We start from the raw sequence: 25631 nt of genomic DNA, 5'->3' as shown, positions 1-25631 counted from the left end.
AAGCATTACTGTCATTCAGTGCTTATAAAATAGCTTCCTTGTCTAGAACGATGCCCGGCAGGCATCTCCCAAGGCTGTTGTCTGTGGTGAGTTTGGAAACCAAGCAGAAAAAGCAAGCCACATGTATTTATGTCAACACTCTTTTTCAGGTTGCTGGCATCATCTCAGCCCTGATTGTACTGATTGCAATTGTGGCTTTGGGGAAGCTGCTAGAACCCTTGCAAAAGGTATGACTGCTTTTTGGCACATCAGTTGCACACTTTTCCTGGCACTGGTCTGTAACAAGGAAGAAATAACAAGAGATTTAAAAATCATCCCAAGGAAAAATCATTTCAGTGAATAACATGGCCTTCCCTGTCTCTCTTGGCAGTCTGTCTTGGCTGCTGTTGTCATTGCCAACCTGAAAGGAATGTTTATGCAAGTGTGTGATGTTCCTCGTCTGTGGAGGCAGAATAAGATTGATGCTGTAAGTCCCAAGTTGCCCATTTCCTCTGAAACCAGCCTTGGGTCTGAGTATCCGCTACCTACTAAGTTGTACTAGCTACCTGGAAAGTCCAGTACTCAAGTCAAAAATAGCAAGGCTAAACCGAAAGCCGTGAAATGTCTCATGCATGCTGTATTTTTATGATGTTCCCTGTATACATATTAAATTGAGCTCCTGGGGAAAATCTATTTCCATTGGGAGCCTTATATAAGACACAGAAACTGTGAGCCCTAAGCAGCCATAAATCTGACAGCAGGAGGGCAAAAAGGCATCCTGATTATAACTCCAAAATGACCTCAGTTACTATAAGAATGATTTTAAAAGCTGAATCCTTTTAAGTCATGCTGTAATTCAAACAATGATTGAGGATGCTTCCTTTGAAGGGACACTTCCCATTTAGTGCAAATAATTTAAAAGGGGGAGAAAAGCCAGGACAAGACTGGCAGTAATGGGGCTGTCTGCATGCACATGGGTGGAGTTGCTCCTTAATGTTCATACTGTTCTGGAATGGATCTTGTTATTTTCTCTTCCACAGCCTGGATTCATTTTCCCTTTAATGGCTGGATTATAACATCTCTGCTTTCATGTGCTTCCCTAGGTCATCTGGGTGTTTACATGCGTAGCATCCATCATCCTAGGTCTCGACCTAGGATTGCTTGCTGGCCTTCTGTTTGGATTACTGACTGTGGTCCTGAGAGTTCAGTTGTGAGTAACATGAGAGAAATTTTTTCTACATGATCCCTATGGCATTTTGATAAGTACTGGAGAAACTATTTCCCATTAAGTGGTACCTGCAGTGCCCAGGAAACTAGAGGACACCTCATGTGGCAAAAGAGATGAGATGTAGTTTGTGGCCTCTCCTTTGGTATGTTCGTAGCTATGCAACGGAGAGCAGCAGGATTTTGAAGAAGGGTTGGGGACATAGGTTGAAAGAGGAAGAAAAAATCATCTGTTCAATCCTGCCAAATCTGTTACAACAAATTAACTGTCTGTACAAGTGGTGTGTTTATGTAAAGTGTACATACTTGGAGAGAGTTCAGAAGAGAACGTCACAGAAGGCAAGGGTAGTGGAAAATAAAATCTGTTGAGAAAAAGGTAAAGGACCTAGGGTTCATCTCTTTCCTTTGGTTCCCAGAGATGTTAAATATACGCTCTCTCGGGTTTAAAGGAGAGACGAGCCTTCTTCTTGCATCAAATTCCCCCATAAAAACAGGCTCCCCACTCTATCCCATGTGCTTGCCTCTCTTGATCTTCCTTACCTTATTCTGATGGCCAAGGCTAGTGTGGGATATCTTTGACCCAGCCCCCACCTCTTCCATCTGTCCAGGCCTGGTGTGCTTCCTCCACCTAGTACTCCAATGCCTCCTCTAAGCACAGAATGTTTACTACTGTAGTGCACTAAATGGTTGCTTAGGGACCTCAAAAAGCTTGTGTGCCTCCAAGAGCATCATCTAATTTGCAGTTGCGGGATATCTCAGGCACTGACCTAGGAAGAATCTGGCTTTAGGATTCTGGGTCTCCATAATTCACCTTGATTTTTCCTTTATTTTAATTTTTTTCTTGGTAATTTAATTTGATCATGGGCTTCAAGCTAAGGGTTTGCAACTATGGAACAGAGTGAGCTGAAAGGGAAACTCATGGTACATGGTTGCTACTGAATCAACCTGGGCTTTTAGCCAGTAAGGAGTAGTACTTTTCTTTGACTTGGGATTTAATTTCCATTAATTATAATGCTGATCCACTGAGTCCATTGTTGAAAGAATCCAAAACAGAATCCTCTTTCTTTGGGAATTACATTTACTATCTGCTTCTCATCACAACTCACATGACAACTCGTGGAATTTATCTGATAGTGAAAGGGCCAGAATATCCATAGTCCAGTTGGTAGAAAGAAGGACTAGAAGTAGAAGGCCTGAAAAATCTGTTTGTGGCCCTCCGAGGTCTCCTACTTCAAGGAAGGAAGCAACCAACCAACCATGTGCCAAGCACTGTGCCGAGTCCTTAGAATACACATAGCAAGAATAAAATAATCTCCATTTGCAAAAAGCTTACCTTCTAATCCAGGAGATAGCAAGAACATATATAAATTTATTTAACAGAAATATAAAAAGAATAAATACAAATATGTACAAAGTCATTAAATAGCCGGTAGTTTGGGAGAGAGGGAGGGCGTTAGTAGTTGAAGATTCCTTTTTTTCATTTTAGTAAAAACAGGTGTGACTGTTAATAAGGATATGTGATTAAAAAGTCCACCATTTTTAACTCAAGGAAATGATAAGACGTCATTATTATCACTTACAACAATAAATCTTTATTGAGTACAAACCAAGTGAAAGGTATTGTGCTAAACACTGAGGAGGCAAGGCCATTTATTAACGAGCTGACTTTCAGCAATTCTCTGTATCTCATTCTTTATCAGTAAACAGAGGGGTTGGACTGGATAATGTTTAGGGCCTATGCTATCATAGTCTTCATTTGGGGGATTGCATGAGGAATAGGACAAGGTCCCTGCCTGTAGAGAGCTTGTAGACTCTTTGAGGAGACAGCCATGTCACATGAAAAAGATTCTGGATTTTGAGTCAGAGGAAGCAGCAAAGTGCACTGGAAAAAGATGGGAGAAGTCAAGCTTAAATCTCAGCCTCGTCATTTGCTACCTGTGTGACTTTGGCTAAGTGGTTTAACCCTCCTCTGCTCAAGTTCCTCATCTAATAAAATGAAGGGTTTGGACTAAGTGACCAGTAAGTTTCTTTTTGGCTTTAAATTGATTACTCTAGACATCTGGAAAAAAGGCAAAGAAACAACAATATAAAGTAGCATGCGCTAAGAGGCAAGGAGTTTTTAGGGACAAAAAGTGCCAAGGGAGTTCACAGGAGGGAGCAATGAGCCTGGAGTGAGTGGGAAAAGAGGGAAAAGGGAAGCTGAGTCTGGAAGGAGAGAGAGAGAATCTGCAGAAGCAGAAGGCTCATAGATTGAATCTGGAAGAGCCCTTAGAAGCCTGCCAGTCCCAGACCCTCATCTTATAGATGAAGAAACAGAGTGAGAAGAGGCTAAAGGACCTGATCAAGGCCATGCAGCTTGTGACCCAGGCAGGTCCAGGCCAGGTAGACTGAATGAAGGGACAGGAAGGACGTTGTAGGTTAGGTGGCATTGCCATCAACACTTTTCAAATTTCTCTCTTTCTCAGTTTTCTCATCTATAAGATGAAGATAATAATACCACCAACTTACAGGGTTGTTTTAAGGATCAAATGAGTTAACATATGTAAAGCATTTCACAAACCTTTAAGTGCTAAGTAGGTGGCCCAGTGGATAGAGTCAGGAAAATCTGAGTTCAAATCTGGCGCCATACTCTTCCTAATTCTGTGACCCTAGACAAGTCATTTAACCTCTCTAAGCCTCAGTTTTCTTACCTGTAAAATGGGGGCAATAATAGCTCCTACCTTCCATTTCCTGATATTGAGGATAAAATGAAATAATAATTATAAAATGCTTTGTAAGACTTAGTAAGCGCTATTTAAATGCTAAGCTAATTTAATTTATTCAAACATACTTTAAAAGATCTGTGATTTTGTCATTGTGGGGACTTCTGTCACCAACATAGATTATAGGCCCTTGGTGATTAATGGGTGGTCATTACTGCTGTGTAAAAAATAAAAATTTGTTATCCATTGGCCAACCTGTTTTCTGACTTAACTAGTTGGGACTTCAAAGGGCAGAGGCCATCCATTGCTAGTCCCATCCATAAAACCTTTCTGTTTCAGTAGGCCTAAGAGGCACATGGTGTAGTGGATAGGACCTTAGACCTGAAGCCAGGAAGACTCAGCTTTGAATGCCTTCTCAGACACCCATTAGTTGTTGGTGAAGTCACTTCCCTAGGTGCCAGTTGCCTCATATATAAAATGAGGTGGTTGGGCTGGATGACCTAAGGCCCCTTCCCACTCTAAATTCATGATCCCTTCCTATGGTTTGCCAGAGCTTGCTCTTAAATGGAAGAAGCTTTAAGAAGCCCCGCTTCCAGGCTCACCGCCATGAGGCATCAGAGGCTGACTTTAAGTGGTGATCTTGAAGTATGTACAGCAAACCTAACAAAAGGGAATCCATTTGTTCTCTCAGTCATAAAAAGCAAAGATGTGGTACCTCCCCTGCCTTATACTTTCATGCCAGATGTTTGGTTCAGAGTTAAGAGATAAGGAAAAACTTAAACCTTCAGCAGCCAAGTCTGAATTTTAAATAACACATACACACACACACACACACACACACACACACAAACACACAAATGAGCCCTATGTGCCTGGTATTTAAGGGTTGGATAGTAGATGTTTCATTCGGAAATTTGCCTCCAACAAAGAACCTTAACCATACTCTTCTATTCCTTAGTCCCTCATGGAATGACCTCGGAAATATCCCTGGTACAGACCTCTACAAAAGCACCAAGGATTACAAGAATGTAAGTCACCGTGTATGAACTTCTCCATCATGTTCTAGGTTTGGGTTTGTAGGATGAACACTTTCAGGGGCTGCTTCCTTTCACCAAAGCTCTACGCATGAACTTCAGCTAACTTCTACCAGATAAACAACTTTGATTCCTATCCCTACCCAACAAACATTCTTAGAAATTTTTTTTAATTTTTTTTTTTTTGGAGAGGGGAAGGCAGGGCAATTGGGGTTAAGTGACTTACCCAAAGTCACACAGCTAATAAGTATGTCAAGTACCTGAGGCCGGATTTGAACTCAGGTCCTCCTGACTCCAGAGCTGGTGCTCTACTCACCGTGCCACCTAGCTGCCCCCTTAGGAATTTTTTAAAGGGGAAGTCCAGAGTGCCTTTGATTTTGGAGGGGTCCTATGCTTGTACACCACATGATCTGATGAGGCAAAGAATTGAAGCGGGAGTCAGGAGACCCAAGTTTTAGTACCAGTTCTGCTATTTATTGACAAGCTGAGTGATCTTGACCAAATCACTTGCCTTCCCTGGGTCTCCATGGGCAATGGGTAGAAGTTGTAAAGATGCCAATTTAGTCTTAATACTATGAAAAACTTCCTAACTAAAATCGTCCAAAGTAGAATGAGCAGCCTCAAGATATAGTGAATTACCTGTGCTTTGGAGATCTTCAAGTAGAGGCTAGAAGATCATTTGTCTGGTTCATTACAGTGGGAATTCCTTTTAGCTTTGGAGTCATTTCGATGACTGCTAAGGTTGCTTCTAGGTCTTCAGTTTTATGATTTTGTTTCCTGATCTGTAAAAGATTTCTACTAGATGATCTCTAAAGTCCTTTCTTTAAGCTCTGAGATTCTATGTTTCTAGAAATAATACTTTTGGTTCTTCAATTATGTTGCATTGTGACCCATGATAAGTGAAAGGCTCCTACAGTGTCACTAGGACTCAGTTTCTTCATCTCTCCAATGGAGTATTAATATTTATCGCTGGTTAAAATTTTTTAAAAGATTTTTGACACAGTCAAGAGTTAGCTGTATTGCAGACTAAAATCTTTGCCAAAACACAAAATTGAAAATGGCCCATACAGGGAAATGAAACAGTTAGTTGCCAAGCTCTGGAGTACATGTGAAGGATTGCTCTTCAAAGTCCCTGCAGCTTTTAAAATTAAATGCACGAGGCTTGAAATTAATTGCAGAAATACTTTCCTCTCCAAATTGCAGGTCGATGTACCTGAAGGAGTGAAGATTGTGAGCTTTTATAGTCCTATTTTTTATGGCAATATCGATGGCTTTAAAAAATGTCTCAAATCCACAGTAAGTAGTGTGTCATTGGAAATTTATTTAATTTTCTTTGATTGCTCATTTATCAAAAATGTATTTAGTGTATATTTTGTGCATGACATTGTAGTAGTGGTTAAAAACATAACAATACAAAATCCCCACCCTCAACTAACATCAGTTGGTTGAAGAGGCAAGGCAATACAGATAATGAAAATTTAAATAATCTCAAAGTTAAACAGTACAAGACATCTTGCCCCTTTGAACTTGCTCCTTCTTTAATTTTCACCCTCTTCTTATTCACTGGCTCCTTTCCTTCTTCCTTTAAACATTCCCACGTGTTTTCCATTCTTAAAAAAAAATCTTCACTTTCTTCTACCATCCTCTCAAGCTATCACCCTAATTTTCTGTTCTCTTTCTCAGCCAAACTCTTAGAGAAAGCTCTCAATACTCTTCATTTCTACTTTCTCATTTCCTACTCCTCAACCTCTTGCATTCTGGTTTCCATCCCTGCCTCTTTGTAAAACTGCTCTCTTCAAGGTCACCCAATGGTCTCTTTATTGCTAAATTTAATGACCTTTTTTCAGGCCTCATTGTTCTCCCATAGCATGACAGCGCTGACTGCCTACCTTCTTTGTTTCTGGATTTTTGTGACACTGATTTGTTAGGGTTCTCTTCTTACCTTTTGAAGCATACCTTTGCAGACATTTTCAGGATCATCATCCACATCACCCCCTGCCCCCAGCTATATTCTAGACTTTCTCTTTTTTCTATTCACTATTGACTCCTTCAATGATCCCTCCTTTTGATCTTAGAAGCTCCCATGAATTCAACTATAATTTCTTTTTTAAATTTAATATCCCCCAAATACATGTAAAAACAATTTTAACATTCTTTTTTTCAAATTTTGAGTTCCAAATTCTCTTCTACCTTTCTTTCCCTCCCCCCATTGAGAAGGAAAACAATTTGACATAAATTATACATGTGCAGTCATTTCCATGTAAGTCATGCTGAGAAAGAAAACAGATCAAAAAAACCAACCCTAAAATAAAGAAAGTAAAGAAAAAGGATTTTCAATTTGCATTCAGGCTCCATCAGTTCTTTCTCTGGAGATGAACAGCACCTTTCATCATAAATCCCTCAGAATTGTGTTGTATCAATGTACTGCTGAGAATAGCTAAGTTATGCACAGTAGATTATCATACAATATTGCTGTTACTGTGTACATTGTTCTCCTGGTTCTGCTCATTTCACTTTGTATCACTTCGTGCAAGTCTTTTGAGAGCATCCTGCTTGTCATTTCTTATAGCACAATAGTATTCCATCACAATCCTATACAACAGCTTATTCAGCTATAATCTCAATGCAGATGATTCCCAAATATTCAACCCATCTTGTCTAAGTTCTAGACTCATGTCTTCACCTGGATGCTCCAGAACACACATATTCAATAATTCAAATTCAACATATATAAAACTGAGGTCAGGTGTCATTTTGTTGCTCCTTTCTCCACGTCTCCTATATCCACCCCCTTCTCTTCACACATACCACACAACCATTCTAGTTCAGGTCCTTATTATATCTCACTTAGACTATTGCAATAATCTCCTAATTGGTCTCCCCTCAACTAACCCTTTCCCTCCCCAATCCATCCCCCACACGGTTGATATTCTTAAAAAATAGATCTGACCATGTTACTCCCTTACTTAAGAAGCTTCTGTGAGTCCTTATTGTCTCTAGGATAAATGCAAATCCATCTGTTTGGCATTTAAAGTCTTTCACAATCTGTTTCCAATTGATTTCTTCAGGCTGATTACACATTACGGATTACTCACTGTACACAGCATTCCATCTCCCACCCCTGCACCTTTGAACAGGCTGTTCCTCCCTCCTGCTCCCCATTAACCCCTTCCCTGAAATGATCTCTTTTCTCACCCCTACCTCATGAAGCCCATAACTTCCTTCAAGGCTCAATACGAGTGTCAATTTCTGGAAGAGGTATTTTCCTGATTCCCCCAGTTGTTAGAGCCTTATCTGTGTACATGTTGCATTTTCCCCACTCCTAGTAGAATGTAATCTCCTTGAAAGGGGCCAATCCTGGAACATAATACATGTTTAATAAATGCTTGTTGAATTGAACTTGTAAAAATGATGATCCAGATGCTTTAAGTAACTTACTTCTTTTCCAAAGGTTGGATTTGATGCAGTTCGAGTTTATAATAAGAGGCTCAAAGCACTGAGGAAGATACAGAAACTTATCAAAAAAGGACAGCTACGAGCAACAAAGGTGAAAATGCATTTTTCTTTCTTCTCTACCCCTTTCTACACTTTTATGAAAGCATGTTGAATGCCTAAAATTAAAATCTAACCATTTTGGCACCCAGGTGCTTACAATCATGTCATATGGGCAAAGAGAACATCTGGGCTGAGTCTCTTTTAGGTTTTAAAAGAAGACATATTACTTCCATGGGAATTCAGGATAAAATCTTCCATCATAAAAAGAGTATACATTTCATCTTTAAACTTTTTTGTTACTGGAAGGTATACAAAGATAGAAAAGTAAATTCATGTCTGCATCAGAAAATCACTCATAATGTAGAGCACAGGCCTTGAAATAAGGAGAACAAGGCTTTACAATAGGCTCTGCTACAAACTGGTTGTGTGACATTGGGCAAGTGATTTTATCCCTCTGATTCTCAGTTTCCTTATCTTAAAAAAAAATTATGGGGTTGCACTACATCATCTCGGGTCTCTTCCAGCTCTAACTGTCCATAATTCTAAGATGACCACAGATTTCCATGATTATTTGTTTCTATGCTGATTATGTTAGTGATGTCTCTGTTGGTAAAGTCTAGCACATGGTCTTCTAAATCTAGAATCGTCTGTCCCTACTGCTCTTTATTTTTACTTTTGGCAGAAGACTCAGAATTTGGGTTTAGGAGAACTTTATTTCTATTATCTGTGTTTTTCTACTTTTTATTTATTTTTAAATTTATTTTATTCTATTTTCTATGTTCACCTAAGGAAGAATATAGGCCTATTTAGCTAAGTCAGTTCATCAGTTTAGAGTTCTCTTTCAACTCATTATTTGGAATCATAGAATTTTAGAGCTAGATAGGACATTAGATACAGTCCCATCAAACCTACTTATGTTAAAGATGAAGAAACTAAAAGCCCTGAGTCTTGCCCAAGGTCATCCGGCTAGTCAGGGCAGAATTGAGATTAAAATCTAGGTCTCTTGCCTCCTCAAGTAAAGCTCTCTCCGTGATACCACATGTCCATATAACAGTAATCTCTCTTTTGGGGCTTCAGCTTTATAGAATGAAAGAAGAAAGGGAAAGTGGTAGAGTAGATAGAGTGATAGGCTTGGACTCAGGAAGACCCGAAATGCTGCCTTTGGTGATTTACTACATGACCCTAGGCAAGGTATTTACTGTTGTAGGCCCAGTTTCAGTCATTTGTAGGATGGGAGTAATGAATGAATGAACCAACAAGTATTTATTAAGTATCTACTATGTGCAAAGCCCCGGGGACACAAATTAAAGACAGTTTCTGCTCATGAGAAGCTCACTTTCTAATAAAGGAGACAACACAGAAGGTTTCACTCAAATGGAAAGGGTCCTTAGAAACCAGTGGCACAGTGGTTGGTAACGTATTTTTTTAAAAGTCATTTCTATTGATAAAATCAAATCCATTTCTGATGTAGAACCACTCAACAGTGCCAAGGACATTGGTGAGAATTTTCTTTTCTGGATCTTCAGTGGCTGTGGCTGCTGAGGAGGCGGGGGCTCCAGAACCTGCCACAGGAGTTGCTTTTCAAGATGATGGCTGGGCTAAAAGTGGTTCTGAGGGTCTGAGAGGGTGCTACCATCCACAATTGGTGATAGTGGTGGCAAGGAAGGTTGGCTTCTTGCCCTCAATGATGGCTGTAGGGCCCAGGCTGGAAGGAGGGACCCATGGTCTGGAGGCACTGCTATTACCAAGGCTCATGAGTTGGATTCTTATAGGAAGGTAGTGATTGAAGCCATGTTTGACTTGCCTGCAAATGTTTTTGTGAGTGTAAAATCCGATAATGTATGTAAAGTATTTTGCTTTTGCTTAAAGTGTTATTACTATTACTATTATCTTAAATTTATTTGAAGCAAACTTTGGAAAGAAACTCCTAATTTCACACATTATGTTCTTGTAATTGTCTTATTGGTTTAGAATGGCATCATCAGTGATGCCTGTGCCACTAATCAAGGTTTTGAGCCTGATGAAGATCCCGAAGACCCTGAAGACCTGAATATCCCAACTAAGGAAATAGAGATCCAAGTAGATTGGAATTCAGAGCTTCCTGTCAAAGTGAATGTTCCCAAAGTCCCCATTCACAGCCTGATCCTTGATTTTGGAGCAGTGTCATTCCTGGATATTGTTGCAGTGAGATCACTACGAAGGGTATAGTTTTCTTTTACTTTTGTACAAAAAATCCTAACTACTGGCTTGCAGACAGTTTTCAGCTAATTCATTGATGTCTCTGATTGCACTGAGCCCTGGGAAAATAAAACAGGATGGAGCTAGCCCAAAGATGGTCATTATTCTATTTATTTTCTACTTGTAGGATGGAGAGCTTAGGGATCTGTGGTAGAGTGGAAAGAACCCTGCCCTTGGAATCTGAAAACCTGGGTTCATATCCCAGCCCTGCAACCTGCTCAGCTGTGTGACTCTGGGCAAACTGCTTGATCCCTCTGTCTCACTTTCTCCATTTGTAAAACGACCATTTACAAAGACTAGATGATGGTCTCTGGCAGCCTTCCAAACTCTGAAATTCTGCAAAACAAAACTCTTGTTGCCAATGGAACTATTTTTTATACGGCGAGTGGCAGGGTGAAGGTTGCCAGGTGCTAGGATTTAGAGGGCCAGATAGTAATGAAAAACAGTTAGTTATCAAAACAGTTAGATATCAGAACAAGTAATACATCAGGAATCCATAAAGTCAAGGAATGAGTCGAGGAGTATGCAATTAATTATCAAAGGTCAGGAATAGGCAGGAGAGCAGAAATCCAGGTAGGGAGGCCACAGATTAAGAGATAAATGAACATCAGACTTTATGATGGGCAAAAGGTCCAAAATCCAGAGGGACAGATAACTTGGGTCAAAGCTCAGGCAATCAGCCTATGGTGATACAAATACTAGTAAGAGGTAAACTCCAGTTCAGCTAGAATTCAATAGTCCCGCCCATAAGGACTTTACATTCTACTTGAGGAATATCACAATTCTACAGATAAGTAAAAACAAGATAATTTAGCAAGGGACAAGAGGAACAACCAGGAGAATCAGGGAAGTCTTCCTATAGGAAGTGGAACTTGAGTCTTGTTGGGAAACCAAGGATTCTAAGGGGTAGAGGTGAAAAAGAAGCAAATTCCAGGAATGAGGGGGAGCCTTTGCAACAGGGAAGGGCAGCTAGGTGGCACAGTGGATAGAGCACCAGCCCTGGAGTTGGGAGGACCTAAGTTCTGACCTCACTTATTAGCTGTGTGACCTTGGGGAAGTCACTTAACCCCAATTGCCTCAAGAGAAAAAAAGGGAACACAGGAAGAAGATGAAATAGCAAGCAGACCAATTTGACTGGAAATGCATTGTGTATGAAGGGAAGTAATAGGAAGTATCTGGAAGGGTGTGAAACCTCACTATAAAGGGTTTGAAATGCTAAGCTAGGGAGTTTGTAGTCTATTTTAAAAGCAATAAGGAGCCACAAAATCTTCTTGTATGGTACAGTGATGTGGTCAGATCTTTGCTTTAGAAAAATTATTTTAGCAGCTATGTGGAAGATGGCTGGAAGAGAGGGGAGATTTTGTGGAAATAAGAAGAAAAGAAGATATTTTATACTAAAATAGATTTTTCTCCCAATACTACATATTACTCATGAGGCAACAGAAGGAAGGTTTTGGCTTTTATTCTATTTAAAACACACACACACACACACACACACATAGCCTTATTGTTAGTTACCCTTTCAAATGAGAAGGAACAAAAAAGTGAATTTTTGTTTTTCATAGACATTATTTACTTAATAATCAGGGTTTTGTTGGAGACAGGTCATACCTGCCTGGAAGAGCCAATTATTAAAATTGTAGGATGAGTATCTACAACTTGGAAATTGGCAAGTGCTACAAATGAGGGCTTGAATTATTATTTTGTGAATGGTTCAAAATTAAGAAAGTGATGGAGCCAATTTCAATAATGTAGATTAAACTTAAAAATATGAGTATTTTCAGAAAGCTACTTGTTAAACATTTACCAGCATGCCCTTGCTGGTACTACACTATAGTAGTATATACCTTCATTATTATCAAACATCATAGATAATTGTCTCTGAAAAATGAAAAGTTTTTATACATATACACACTTGCCTACAGCAACAGAAACACTCACTCAGAACTGTGAGCTGATCATCTCTTCTCCCTTAAGTGTGGGCTATAGAAAGAAAATCAACCATGCCTCAGCATGGTACTCATTCCAATAAGTCTGGCACGAACAGTCTATTCACTTAAGTCCCACTGTCTGTGTAAATTTCTTTCATCATGCAAACTTATGGGAATCACCAAATTTCGGAGCTGGAGTGGACTTTAGTGGTCTTCTAGTCCAACCCATACTTCCCATATGCCAATGAAAGAAAATTCCTACTACAACATACCCAACAAGACTTTTGCTGCCTCCTGAGGCAGCCATTTCCACTTTGGAATAGTTCTATTAGAAAGTTTTTCACCTAAGCCTAAATTTGCCTCTTGGTTACTTTTACCCATCACCTCTAGTTCTTCCTGCTGGATCCAATCAGTCAGTCAACTAACATTTATTAAATGTCTACTACGTGCCAAGTGCTAGGGATACGAAGAAAGGCAAAAAATCAGTCCTTGCCTCAAGGAGCTCAGAGTCTAATGGGGGAGATAACTACATACAAATAAGTATATAAAGGATAAATGGGGGGGGGGGATGTCTCAGAGGGAAAGCACTAATATTGAGGAAGACTGGTAAGGCTTCTAGGAGAAGTTGGAACTTTAGCCAAGACTTGGAAGCCAGGGAAATCAGGAGGTGGAGATGAGAAGAACAGTTCCAGTCTAATAGTCCCTCTTCTAGATGACATGTTTTTTTTAATACTTAGGTATTTAAGCCAGCTGCCCCTATCTGTGTTCCTTTCCAAAGGCTCTCCCCCATTCCTGGATTCTACTTCTTCACCTCTACCTCTTAGAAAACTTAAATACTTGGGTTCAACACAAACCTTTTCTCAAGGTTAAACATGCCCAGTTCCTTCAACAATTTCCATATGATGTGAATCTGAAGCCTTTTGCATCCTGGTTGCCCTTATCAATGTCCATTCTAAAATGTGGTGTTCAGGTTTGAGAGGATGAAGTTCAGAGGGAATATCGCCTTCCTATTCCAAGAAGTGATTCTCCTCTTAATGAAACCCAAGCCATTGTTATTTTTTAAACTGCCATATCAAATTGTTGACTTGTACTGAGCTTGAAGTCCACTAAGATTTCTAGATCTTTTTTCGGAAGAACTGATGTGTGGCCATGACTCACCTATCTTGTATTTGTGAAGTATATTTCTTGAACTTAAGTGTAAGATATTACATATTATCTTATTGGATTCTGCCCAGTTTTCTAGCCTGCCAAGATCTTTTTGCAACTTGCCTGTCATTCATTATACCAGCTCTCCTTCCTAGATTTGTGCCAACTCAAAGTTCTGTTTATTTGAAGAACTTTTGGAGCTGGGTAGTACTTTAGTGATTGGATACTATAGAAATGTGGCTATATTAATTCACCCCCATAAGAATCATGTATGAATTTACACCAACATTAAAAGTTTCCCTTTCTTTTCAGATTGTAAAAGAGTTCCAAAGAATTGATGTGAATGTGTACTTTGCTTCACTTAAAGGTAAGTGTATGTATATGAATATATGCTTATCCATAGTTTCCTGCCTCTACTCATCCCAGTTCCCTGGAATTTGGGGATTTTGTGTATGAGTATCTTTTTGAATGTGAAAATACACGACTTTCTTTTCATTCAGTAGTGCTGGAAATATGTTGAAACCCATGTTCTGGTGACTGGGTAACATCAGTGAGAAAAAAAGTACAAAAGGGTGAGATGTGGATAGGGATGGCCTTCCTGTTGAATGAAGACTTCTCTCAAATGCACATCGTTCCCCTCACCACCCACTCTCTCTGATGAAAAGCTTCCTTGAGTAGAGGTTTATCTTGGGACAGGGGCACTTTTAAAGATGCAGAATGATCTTCTACTCTATCTCCTTCCACTAATATTTCTCTGTCTAGTCACATCAACATGTATAATTTTGTTCTATGTCCAATGCACAGTATTTTTATTCTTTTGTAACATATAAGAAGTAGAAGGCATGGGGGCAGCTAGGTGGCACAGGCCCTGGAGTCAGGAGGACCTGAGTTCAAATTCGGCCTCAGACACTTGACACATGTACTAGCTGTGTGACCTTGGGCAAGTCACTTAACCCCAACTGCCCTGCCTTCCCCCCTCAAAAAAAAAAAGAGAAGTAGAAGACATGGGCCCAGCTCTCAAGAACTTTATAATATTTTATGGGAAAAGGATATACAGGCAGCCCTGCTATAATGAACAAACATGTTCTCCAAAAGCACCTCGCTATGAAAAATTGTGCAATAAGAACCAGAGAGCCTGTAGAGGAAATGGGGTTAAGGGCATGATACTCGAAAACTTTGTCAGTGTTACATTAAAAACAAGGAACTTCAGAACAAAATTAGTACTGTATACATGTTAGATGGATAAGAAATACAGAAACAATGTAATAGTGGCCCCAGAGTGGAGTCAAGATGATGGAGTGAAAGGAAATATTTTTGCCTAGCTTACCCCAGCACACCTACTCTACAACAACCTAGAAAATGGTCAGACTGAATTCTGATGGGGGAAAGTCAAGAAAAGTCATAGACAAAGGGGTGGGGTCTAGCCAGCAGAGCAAAGAAAAGGGAGCACCTGAGCAGGAACCCCCGGGCCAGAAAGATCTCAGGGTGCAAGAAGCAGGAACAGATGCCACTTGGAAGCTCTGTTATTATTACCCAGTTCTGGGTCCCAGATCCAGGGTAGAAAGGAGCAGTTCAAGGGACCACAGAACCTAGCTGAGTACTGAGCAGAAACAAGTTCCAGAAACAGCTCTGTGACTCTGAGTTCAGGAGCAGAGCTGCTACTCAGTTCCAGCCTTTAGCCCAACATAAAAGCCTGCAGTGGAACAACCAGGGGAGGGATGTCCCAAACAAAAAGGGTTCCAGCAGTTCAATCACTCTGAATCTGCAGAACTTCCCAGGGAGCCAATAGTGATTGAGTATAGCAAGAGTCTACTGAGACTCAATCACACACAAGCCAACAGACTCAAACTTGGGTCAAGAACTTGCGGAGCTCAGACCAGGAGAGTTTTTTTTTTTCAATGTGCAGCAAAAACCTTTATTAGCATTTGGCTCAGCTGTTACAGACTTTACTGAACACACCACTTTGGGACCACTAAAAACTTCTGAAAAGTTGTAAAAGCCGCAGGAGGACATAAAACGATTAGAGTTCAAACCAGACATTCCATCCCCACCACCCCCACCCCTTCTCCAGAAATGAGCAGAGCCCAACACTAACATAAAGTCCAAAGTCAAGATGTAGGCTGGAAGAATAAGCAAACAAAAAAAGAGCCTGACTACAAAAAGCTGCTTAGGCAACACAATAGCTAGTGGCAGGGTCTATGACCTCAGGCTGCTGCTCCACCTGAACCCCTGGCTGCACAAGCAAGCAGGTTGGGCAGGCTACCACAACTTTGACACCAGCCTGAAGGCCTGGTGGAAGGGGGTGGGGTAGGTGAAGGGGGTAAAAGTGACTCAGACCACCCCTTCTCTACTCACAGCTGCTACTGCATCAGAAGATACAATAAACATGACCTTTTCCCTTGACAAAGACCTGAAGTTTGCTTGTGAAAGTGGGCATCAGAAGGGTTGCAACTTGTAAGTTATTATGAAGTGGCGCAGTTTTTTTTGTGTTCTCTTGCTGTTTCTGGAAGAAGAAATCTTGCAAAAGTGAGCTTGAAATCTGAGTTACATATTTTGTCACCAGGGGCATGGCTGATTTGCAATTTCATTAACATCTCATCAGCTCTAATATTTGCCCTTTACCTGCCATAATTTCATCAAGTGGCATGGGGGAAAGTTGGTCAGGAGTCCTCTGATGAGTCCCCCACTCTCACTACACACATACATGAAGCAAACAAAAAATATAAGAAAACATTATATAACCAAGTGCTAAATTTGTACAGAGAATCAATTATACACATACATACTCACCTACACAAATATACTGAATTATTGAATGCAGTGTAGATAAAGGGGAACAATAGCTGTCTGGAGAGGCAAAAGTTTTCTTATAGGAAAGAATGTATTTAGTCAGAAAAAAAGGGAATTAGGGTGTCTGTGTGTAAAACCGAGACTGGAATAATGAGGCTAATTAGAGCAACTGGACTAGCTAGTGCATGAACATCTTGCAGATGTTGGGAGAATGTAAGCTCTTGGAACAGTACATGCATCTACTTTGTGTGTATTTTGTACAGACTTAACTATTTACATGTTTGTATCCCCATTAGAATGTAAGCTCCTTGAAGGCAAGGATTGTTTTTTGCATTTCCTTGTATCCTCAGAATTTAGCACAGTACCTGGCACATAGTAAGCACTTAATGCTTGTTAACAAAATATTTTCTTGAAAAGTTTTTATTGGTGTCTTCCGTTTTCATATCATCACGGTATTCTTACAGCTTTCCCCTTCTCAGAGAACCTTTCCATTTGACAAATATTAGTTATTTTTAGGCAGGAGGTACATAAGCACTTTTCCAGCTCAAGGCTGTGTTATATATATTTTTGCAAGGCAATTGGGGTTAAGTGACTTGCACAGGGTAACACAGTGAGGGTCAAATGTCTGAGGCTGGATTCGAATGCAGGTCCTTCTAACTCCAAGGCCAGTGTTCTATCCACTATGTCACCTCGCTGCCCCAAGGCTGTGTTATTTTTAAAAGTGTGTGTGTGTGTGTGTGTGTGTGTGTGTGTGTGTGACTGTAGTTATCGCCAGTCACTCAGAAAGTATTTATTAAATGTTTACTATGCAAGGTCCTGTGCTAAGCCCTTGGGGGGAATACCAAGAAAGGCAAAAATATGATCCCTGCCCTGAAGGAGCTCACTTTCTAACAAGAGAATTGACATGCAAAGAGCTATGTACATGTAAGCTATGTAAACTTTTACAACTGGTCAATGTTTGAAAAATATCCTTGCTTCCTTGGGAATACAAATTGAATGTTTGTGTTGACTTTTGGAGTCAGAGACAAGAAGATATTAATAATCTGCTTTGATGGTATGGAGCTGTACTCTCATTACTCTTAACTTGAACGTGTTTTTTTTAAATATTTCATTCTAAGACCATGTGATAGCAAAGCTGGATCAATGTGGCTTCTATGAAGATAATATTGTAATGGACATGTTCTTCCTGACTGTTCATGATGCTGTGTTATACATACAGAGTCAAGTTAAAACCCAAAATGTTCAAGACCCTATCTTGGAAAAGGTAAACATTTAATCTCTGTGCCTTTCTTTGAAAGAGATAGAAAAGCCATTTGGTCAAATAAGAAGACATCCATACTTGATGTGGTAAATACATACCATATGTGTTTAAAAACTGGACATTAGTCAAATATTGTCTTTTCAGAAGACTATAAGTGAAACTCAGGTTTGTAAATGGAGTTAAAATACTTTAAATCCTGCAGTCCTTTGCTATTTGGACTAGGTTAGAAATGAATTCAAAAATGGTCTACCAGAGCACAGCTGGGAAGAAACATGACGATCTGTTCAGATTGGATATTTTCTGCACAAAATAAAATAAGTCCAGTTTTTTTTAAGTTTCCATATTTTGTGAACCTTCTCACCAAATACATAGGGGGTTTGGACTCTGAAAAAATCTTTGGTCTGGTGTGGCTTTAAGACCAGACTATTGAGTAACCTCAGCATTCAGAATTCTGTTTTTAATTCTTTCACCCCTACTGAATTTGTTTAAGGAACAGACCACGTATCTCAGTGATCCTCAGAACTGTATTTAGCATTCCTTGTGTATGATGTCAAGCCACAGCCCTGTTTATACTTATTTGCATCTCCATTGCCCTTCCTGGCATGTGGCAGGCATTCATAGTAAATATTAGTCATTGACCTTTTGGTTTTCCATTAAGTGTTATTTGAGCATGATATGGGATAGGCCAGAGAATACAGGAAAGGCCAGAGGATGTAGGAACTTATACCCCACATCTCTATTCCACTACAATGCCTCTTTGAGGGCTGAACTCAAAGCAATGCTCTCACCCCTAGTTATGTGCATACTCTAACTTTCCCAGTTTTCCCTCATCATTTATGTGTGGATGTATAGCTGTTGTCATGTCTACAGCAGCAAAATTAACTAGGTTATTGGAATGGATAATTATATTCTCAGTGAATAATAACTTTATTCTCTTTTTCAAGATTAATCTGATACAAGAATATAAAGATCCTCTTGAATTAATGGATAGAGAGGAGAATGAAGATGGTCTTGATGTCCAGGATGAGGTATGATTATTATTTCTTCTAGGAAAATAAATCACTTATTATATTTTATAATGAGTTGAAAAGCACAGATTATGAATGTCTTATTGGAAATTGACCAATGAGAAATATCTACAAACGGTATCCCAAGGAGTCACCCTGACTCTGCTTGTATAGCTCTTCCATTTTTGAAAGTTTATACTATGAAAATATTACTTGTTTGAACCAAACTCTGCCTCCCTATAGTTCCTCCTACCCTTCGGTCCTATTTCTGCTCTCTGGAGAAATATATGATGTCTTTTCCCTCTTCCACATTGATGTCACCCCATTCACATATCTCCTAAGTTTTTCTTCTTTAAGCTAAACATCTTCAATATTCTCAACTTCTATTTATGAAATTTAGTTCACATTTATCTTTGCTTTTAAAGAAAACCATGGCTAAAATCACTGGGATAATTTTGATTTCTGATTCTTAAACATAACTAACTGACCCAGCTTTGTTCTGTCTACAAAGCTAACATTGGTAGCAAAAGTGGGTGAAAAGCTTGTTGTATACATATATAACACATATATGTACATGTATGTTTAAATTAATTTTTTATAATCACAAGATAAAACACAGATGTACCCTTGCTTTAAGAAGACCCACAAATGAGACTTTAAAAAGCTAATAAATTTAGTGTATTACCTGCCTTTTAAGAGGAGTCAAGGCATAGTTCCTCTAAATTATTTCTCTATTTCATATATAATATGATTAGATTTACAAAAATTCAGTTTGTATTCAACTCTTTGGAAACACATCTATTTTGGAAATACACCACAAATGAGTACATCTGAGTAAAGTTTATATAATCTGGAATTAGGAAAGAAGACATAGATTCCGGGCAAATACAGATGTATCAATCAACTTTCTTTGTTTCTGCAGGCAATGCGTAGGCTTGCTTCCTGATGGAAGTCTACTGAAGTTGGCACCACCATGGACTGTGTGGCAATATTTGTAAACCAATGTTATACTATGCAAGCATTTTCTATCTTAACTATTTCTTTGAATTTAAAACTCATTTGTTTTCTATTGCATATTTTAAAAATATTTGCATGTTTTTCTCCTAAGACTGTCGTTAAGCCGGGTCTATAAACAGCTCGCCTGTTTTGCACAGAATGGCTAATGAGAAAAATGATTCAAGCAAATTTTAAGAGTATGTGCTGAATATATAGTGAAGATTCTTCCATGAAAAGGGGCAGATTTGCTAGCAATGTTAAAGGGGGTACATGTCTATTACATTTGGAATGACTAGGATTAATTTTTTTTGTGTTATTCTGAAGCTCACGGAAAAGAAAGCATACGTTTTTTCTTTATCACTGTAGGCAGGTCTGCCTGAAGCATAAAGCAATGAGAAATAAAGACCATGAATATTTACACTGATTCATCAACCAAGGCAGAAATGACATGAAAGTCTATTTTGGTAATGTAATTAAAGCAAATCTTTTTCTTCCCTTAAAGTTAGCACATGATAAAAAAAAATGTTACTACCTGTGAATAGAGACCTAAACAGAATTCAGATGCTATAAAACTGTGCTAATGTACTTATGAAAAATGTATTTCTGCAGAGAGGTATATGAGAGTTGAGAGGAGGGGTAGTCAATGACAGAATTGTGCATCTTTTAAAAAGAGTGATAATTTTAGGGAATATACAATTAATTAAATAATCACAATTGAAACAAGAGAAATATGAATATTTCTAGGGTCAGACAGTCTATATCAAGCTTAAAAGGCAATTTTTATGTATGTATTCATATGCATATTCTGTATATGCGTATTACATATGTTTGTTTTTAGAAGCCACTATTGATTTGAGTTAAATAGTGCAGGCTGTTCTAAAATCTAACATTAAAATAATTGTATGAGCACTTTAAAATTCAGATCTTTTAAAAGAATAGCTTTTATGATATTAACACTTATAGGTACATTGCAATGAAAAGAGTTATGCTTTTATAAGCTTTCTTTAAAATTTCTTGCATTTTATAAAAAAACTAGCTTTTAGTAAATCCTAAACACATAATATATAAAACCAAAAAATACATTAGAGAAAATATTCAATGTTGAAAATTATTAAACTGTGGAAAACACTACCTTTTAAGATGCTTTAAAAATTTTTTAAGGGATTTTGGTGTAGATAGTAGGTGTATGTATACATGTATGTACATATGTATAAGCACAATTGAAAAGAATCTAGATCTTTAGACAAACTTTATTGTTATGCTTACCTAACATTTTCTGAGGGCCAATGCATTACTAGGTTTTGTAAGGAATATTGAAGTACAATTGGGTCTGAATTTCTCTCATCCTAGAAGTTAAGGAAGTTGCACTTAGAGAAAGAAAAGTAAAACCGCACAGCCTCCAATTTGAAAATATCTCTTGTTGAAAGGCTAGATTCTGTACTTGGCTTACATGTGTGAAATTCCCATATGTCTGGTGGCTAAGCATAAATGAACAAAGGCAGAATCTGTCCTTATTTGTTGTTTTTGTTGTTTTTCTCCTGAAAAGCAAATAGAAATGATAATCATAGGATTCAGAACTAGAAATAGACCTTAGAGATCATCTTGTATAAGAAAGTTAAGGCCTGAATAGGTTAGATGATTTGCCCAAGGTCACATAGACAGTAGTAGATAATGGACCTGGGATTTGAACCCAGGACTTCTGATTAGAAATTCAGTGCTCCTTCACTATTCCATGCTACTTTTTTCTTTGTATGCCAGGTCTGAAGGGTTAAATGGAAGCATCGTAAAATGAAGGAGTATTGCTTAAATACCTCTTGAATGAGCTAAAACATACTGTAATGTGTGAAATTCTTTCGTGTTCCATAGGTATACTGGGCCTTTACTTGACTTAAAATTTCTTCTGAATCTTGGACATAGGACATACTTGTCTATTTAGGGAGCACTTTTCTAGCCCTAGAGAGCTAGCTCTAAAATGATAGTCTTGAGAAAAAAAAAATGTGTGCTTCTGTTTAATAGGGGGAATATGCAGTTTGTTTTTTATAAGAAGGAAAATACCAAAGTCACATATTTTACAGTGAAGTTAGAGGTTTGTAAATGCCAGTGTCCATTTGTGAGCAAGCCAATTTTCCAAATACGTTCTAAGAAAGACGTTTCCCTGTGTTTTTTTTGTGATAAATATATCCATAACCGTACCTTCACTGAAAGTTTTACTTGAAACTAAAGGCCTATTTTGTTATATTTTAAACTTTTATGGATAAGATTTTGATATTGTAAAGAGATCTAAACAATAAGGAAATCATATACAACATTTGTACATATTTTTGTTAATGTAAAGTTTCTTTTAAATGACTGTGATGTGTTCTTTAAAATTATTAAATATAACATGGAAAACAAACTTCTTGCTTTTCCCAATTTGCCTTTATCGCTGCAATTCCAGCATTTTTCACATGATTTCATACCTACATTCCCATCTGGCTTGTGTGAAATTTCATTTAGAAAAGAGGCATTTGCTGCCATGGTTGTTTTTAAATCTTGAATCCTGCCTAAATCTGACTAATGACTTTGTATAGTTGTTGTATTAATTATAACAATTTATGGGAAACTGGATCAGGGCTCATGTGGCCCAGGGATGGGCAACCATTTTTTATTAGCAGCTACATTGACCTTAGGAAAAATGAATTATGGTTCACATATAAGTAAAAAAGCAATTAATTGAGTAAGGTTTTTTCCCCCAAGCTGGTGAGAAATTCATCTTAAGCTAAGAACAGAGAATATAAAATTATACATGTATAACACTTGTGGTGGTGTACGAGCTTATAGAATTAAGGACAAGGTTACCTCTTTGGACATCTCACAGCTCAAATGGCCCAAACTCCAACTCAGAAACCAAAAATATCTATCTTTCCACTTGACAACCCAGAAGGTCAGCACCATCTCCTCACTTCTAAGGCCACTAGACAATTATCAGAGGATTATTTTACGAAAAGAAGAGCAAAAATAAATTATATATTCAGAAACAAATAATTTACAGTCACAGCCAAACCCCAAGTTCTGAAAAATCACTGCCAGGGCCTCAGCACTAAGTCTTCTAATACTGTATTGGTGAGCTGTTTCTGGAGAGCTCTGCCTGGCTCTCAAGGTACAATAATTGGCGCTCTGCTCAGTGCTCTGCCAAATTCTCTTGCTGTCTTGAGCTGGTTTCCTTTCCTACCTAATAACCTTTGGGGAAGCTACGTAGTGCAGTGGATACAGTGTCAGGTGTGACCCTGGACAAGTAACTTTCCTCATCTGTAAAATGAGCTGGAGAAGGAAATGGTAAACCACTCCAGTATCTTTGCCAGGAAAACCCCAAATGGGGTCATGAAGCATGACTGAACAACAAAATTCTTTACAGTTGTCACTTTTTATTGTCCTGTCCTTGACTTTCACTTGGATGTTACGTGACCATAACAGTCTATAGATAACAAATACAACAAATAATATAGAATATACTTTGATTTCTTCCATTGTCACCTAAAGGAGACAGAAAGAATAATAATAGTTAACAGTTATGTAGCTCTTTAAAGTTTGCAAAGAGCATTACTTATACTCTCTCATTTGACCTTCACAGCAGCCCTGGGAGGTAGGTGCCATTATTATCCTTATTTTACAGAAGAGGAAATTGAACCTGAGTGAGGTTAAGTGACTTGCACAGGGTCACACAACTAGTAAATATCTAGGGCAGGATTCGAACTCAGGTCTTCCTGATTCCAAGTCCAGTGCTCTAGGCCACTGTAGTACCTAGGGAAGGTGACAAAAAAGGATAGAAAGAAATGCAAAAAGAGAGAAACTCTTGCCTGTGAATCCTTAAGCAGCTCAGTTGTTCCTTGAAAGCCAGAGTACCTCAAAGTATTTTTAGGTTCCAAGGTCAATTCCCAATTTATGTCCAGGTCCTAGCTACACAGATATGCCTTGTTTTCTCTTGAGACTAGAAGAAACAAGGATCTTCTTACTTGGTTATACCCTAAAGGGTGAGTTGAGATTATGCTGTGGAGAGTGATATAAACTCCCCAAGACACATTATGAGACAATCCAACTAAAAGAAAGTGGGAGAGTTATATAGCCATCAGAGTACGTTATTTATGTTCACTACACTTGGAAAAGACTAAATAGCATTCCAGCAGCTAAAAAGTTATCTCTTCTGAACTGGAAAACAATTTATTTGCTTCTATTTCCAAACTTGAAAATGTAATTGGAAAGTGATGGTTCTTTAGCTTACAAATTTCTCCAGGTTTTGCAAGAATGAAAGAATGATTTAAATATTTATTTTGCAGCCTTAGAAGTGTCTCAATCTACTAGCCATTGCCCCAGAGTGTCTTCAGTATTTAAAATAAAAACCAACTTGATACATTGCCTCAAGTTTAATCTTTGAAAGACTGAGTACCTCATTTTGGCATCTGAATTCTAAAAATATCGAATATCATAGCAAAAACAAACTAATTTAATATCAGCAAAATGTCCAGGATGACTGAAATTAAGAGACCCACTCTTCTCTATTGATCAGAACCTGTCAGCAGCACTGTGTTCTACTCTGATCACCACCTTTTAGAAAAGACATGCTACAACATGTCTAGAGTAGCACCAAGATGGCAAAGGGACTTTAGAATATGTTATATCAGATTCATTGAAGAAACTGGGGATGCTTAAGCCTGGAGAATATCAGACTTGGGGGTAACATGATAATCGTCTTCATGTGATTTCAAAGGGCGGCCATGTGAAAGAGAGACTGTATTTCTTTTATTAATCCTTGGAATTAGAGCATCAGGTTTTGACTCAGCGTAAAGAAAAACTTACTAACAATTAAAAGTGTCCAAAATTGTAATGAATTGCCTCAGAAATTTAGTGAGTTCCTTCTCTATCTGATTTCTCCTTTCTTGCTCCTGGGGAAAAATAGCAAACTTAAGGTTCATAAATAACCCTTGCTATAAGATCTTTATCTGAGAAACTATGAAATTTTTCCCCCAATTTTCTTCTTTTCTCATGATCTTTGCTACATTTATTTGTACAAAAATCTTTGAATTTAATGTAGTCAAATTATCCATTTTACACGCAATTTTGTTCTTTATCTCGTTTCCTCACAAATTGTTCACCTATCCATAAGTCTGATAAGTCATGTTCCATGTTCTAATTTTCTTGTAATATCTCTCTTTGTGTCTTGGTCATCTATCCATTTTGACCTTATCTTGGTAAATGGTGTAAGATATTGGTTTATGCCCAGTTTCTGCCATACTGCTTTCCAGTTTTCCCAACAGTTTTTGCTAAATGATGAATTCTTATCCCAAAATCTTAAGTCTTTACACTTGTCAAATACAGATTTAACACCGTAAATTGTATATCTATTCTATTGATCTACTTTTCCTATTTCTTAGCCAGTACCAGATAGTTTTGATAATTACTGATTTATAATATAGTTTAAGATCTGGTACTGCTAAGCCTCCTTCCTTTACATTCCCCCTCCCCTGCCCCGGCCATTATTTCCTTTGATATTCTTGACTTTTTATTCTTCCAAATGAATTTCATTATTATTTTTCTAATTCAGTAAAATAATTTTTTGGTAATTCAATTGGGATGGAGTTGAATATACAAACTAGTTTGGGTAAAATTGTCATTATTATTATATTGGCCCTGCCTACCCATGAACAATGAATATTTCTCCAATTACTTAAATCTGATTTTATTTGTTTAAAAAGTTTTTTTTATAATTTTATCTATATAGTTCCTGGGTTTGTTTTGGCAGGTATATTCCCAGGTATTTTATATTGTCCAGTGTTATTTCAACTGGGGTATCT

The 25631-nt window shown here is 38.2% G+C and overlaps 1 protein-coding gene across 2 annotated transcripts in view; it reads left to right on the top strand.

Moving 5' to 3' along the window:
• Positions 1-22149, top strand: part of SLC26A4 (solute carrier family 26 member 4) — a 56109-nt gene extending 33960 nt beyond the window's left edge. For both annotated transcript variants that reach the window (XM_036760231.1, XM_036760232.1), the window contains exons 11-21: positions 150-227; positions 371-466; positions 1083-1189; positions 4864-4933; positions 6143-6235; positions 8391-8486; positions 10406-10636; positions 14062-14116; positions 17658-17803; positions 18745-18828; positions 19730-22149. In XM_036760231.1, the coding sequence (XP_036616126.1) occupies positions 150-227; positions 371-466; positions 1083-1189; positions 4864-4933; positions 6143-6235; positions 8391-8486; positions 10406-10636; positions 14062-14116; positions 17658-17803; positions 18745-18828; positions 19730-19753 (1080 nt within the window). In that variant the 3' untranslated portion in view covers positions 19754-22149. The remainder of the gene's footprint in view (positions 1-149; positions 228-370; positions 467-1082; positions 1190-4863; positions 4934-6142; positions 6236-8390; positions 8487-10405; positions 10637-14061; positions 14117-17657; positions 17804-18744; positions 18829-19729) is intronic.
• The last annotated feature ends 3482 nt before the right edge of the window (positions 22150-25631 follow it).

This window comes from Trichosurus vulpecula, chromosome 5, assembly GCF_011100635.1.
Source record: "Trichosurus vulpecula isolate mTriVul1 chromosome 5, mTriVul1.pri, whole genome shotgun sequence".
Classification (NCBI taxonomy): Eukaryota; Metazoa; Chordata; class Mammalia; order Diprotodontia; family Phalangeridae; genus Trichosurus; species Trichosurus vulpecula.
Note: the sequence above shows the minus strand (reverse complement) of the source record. Positions and strands in the feature narration are given on the sequence as shown.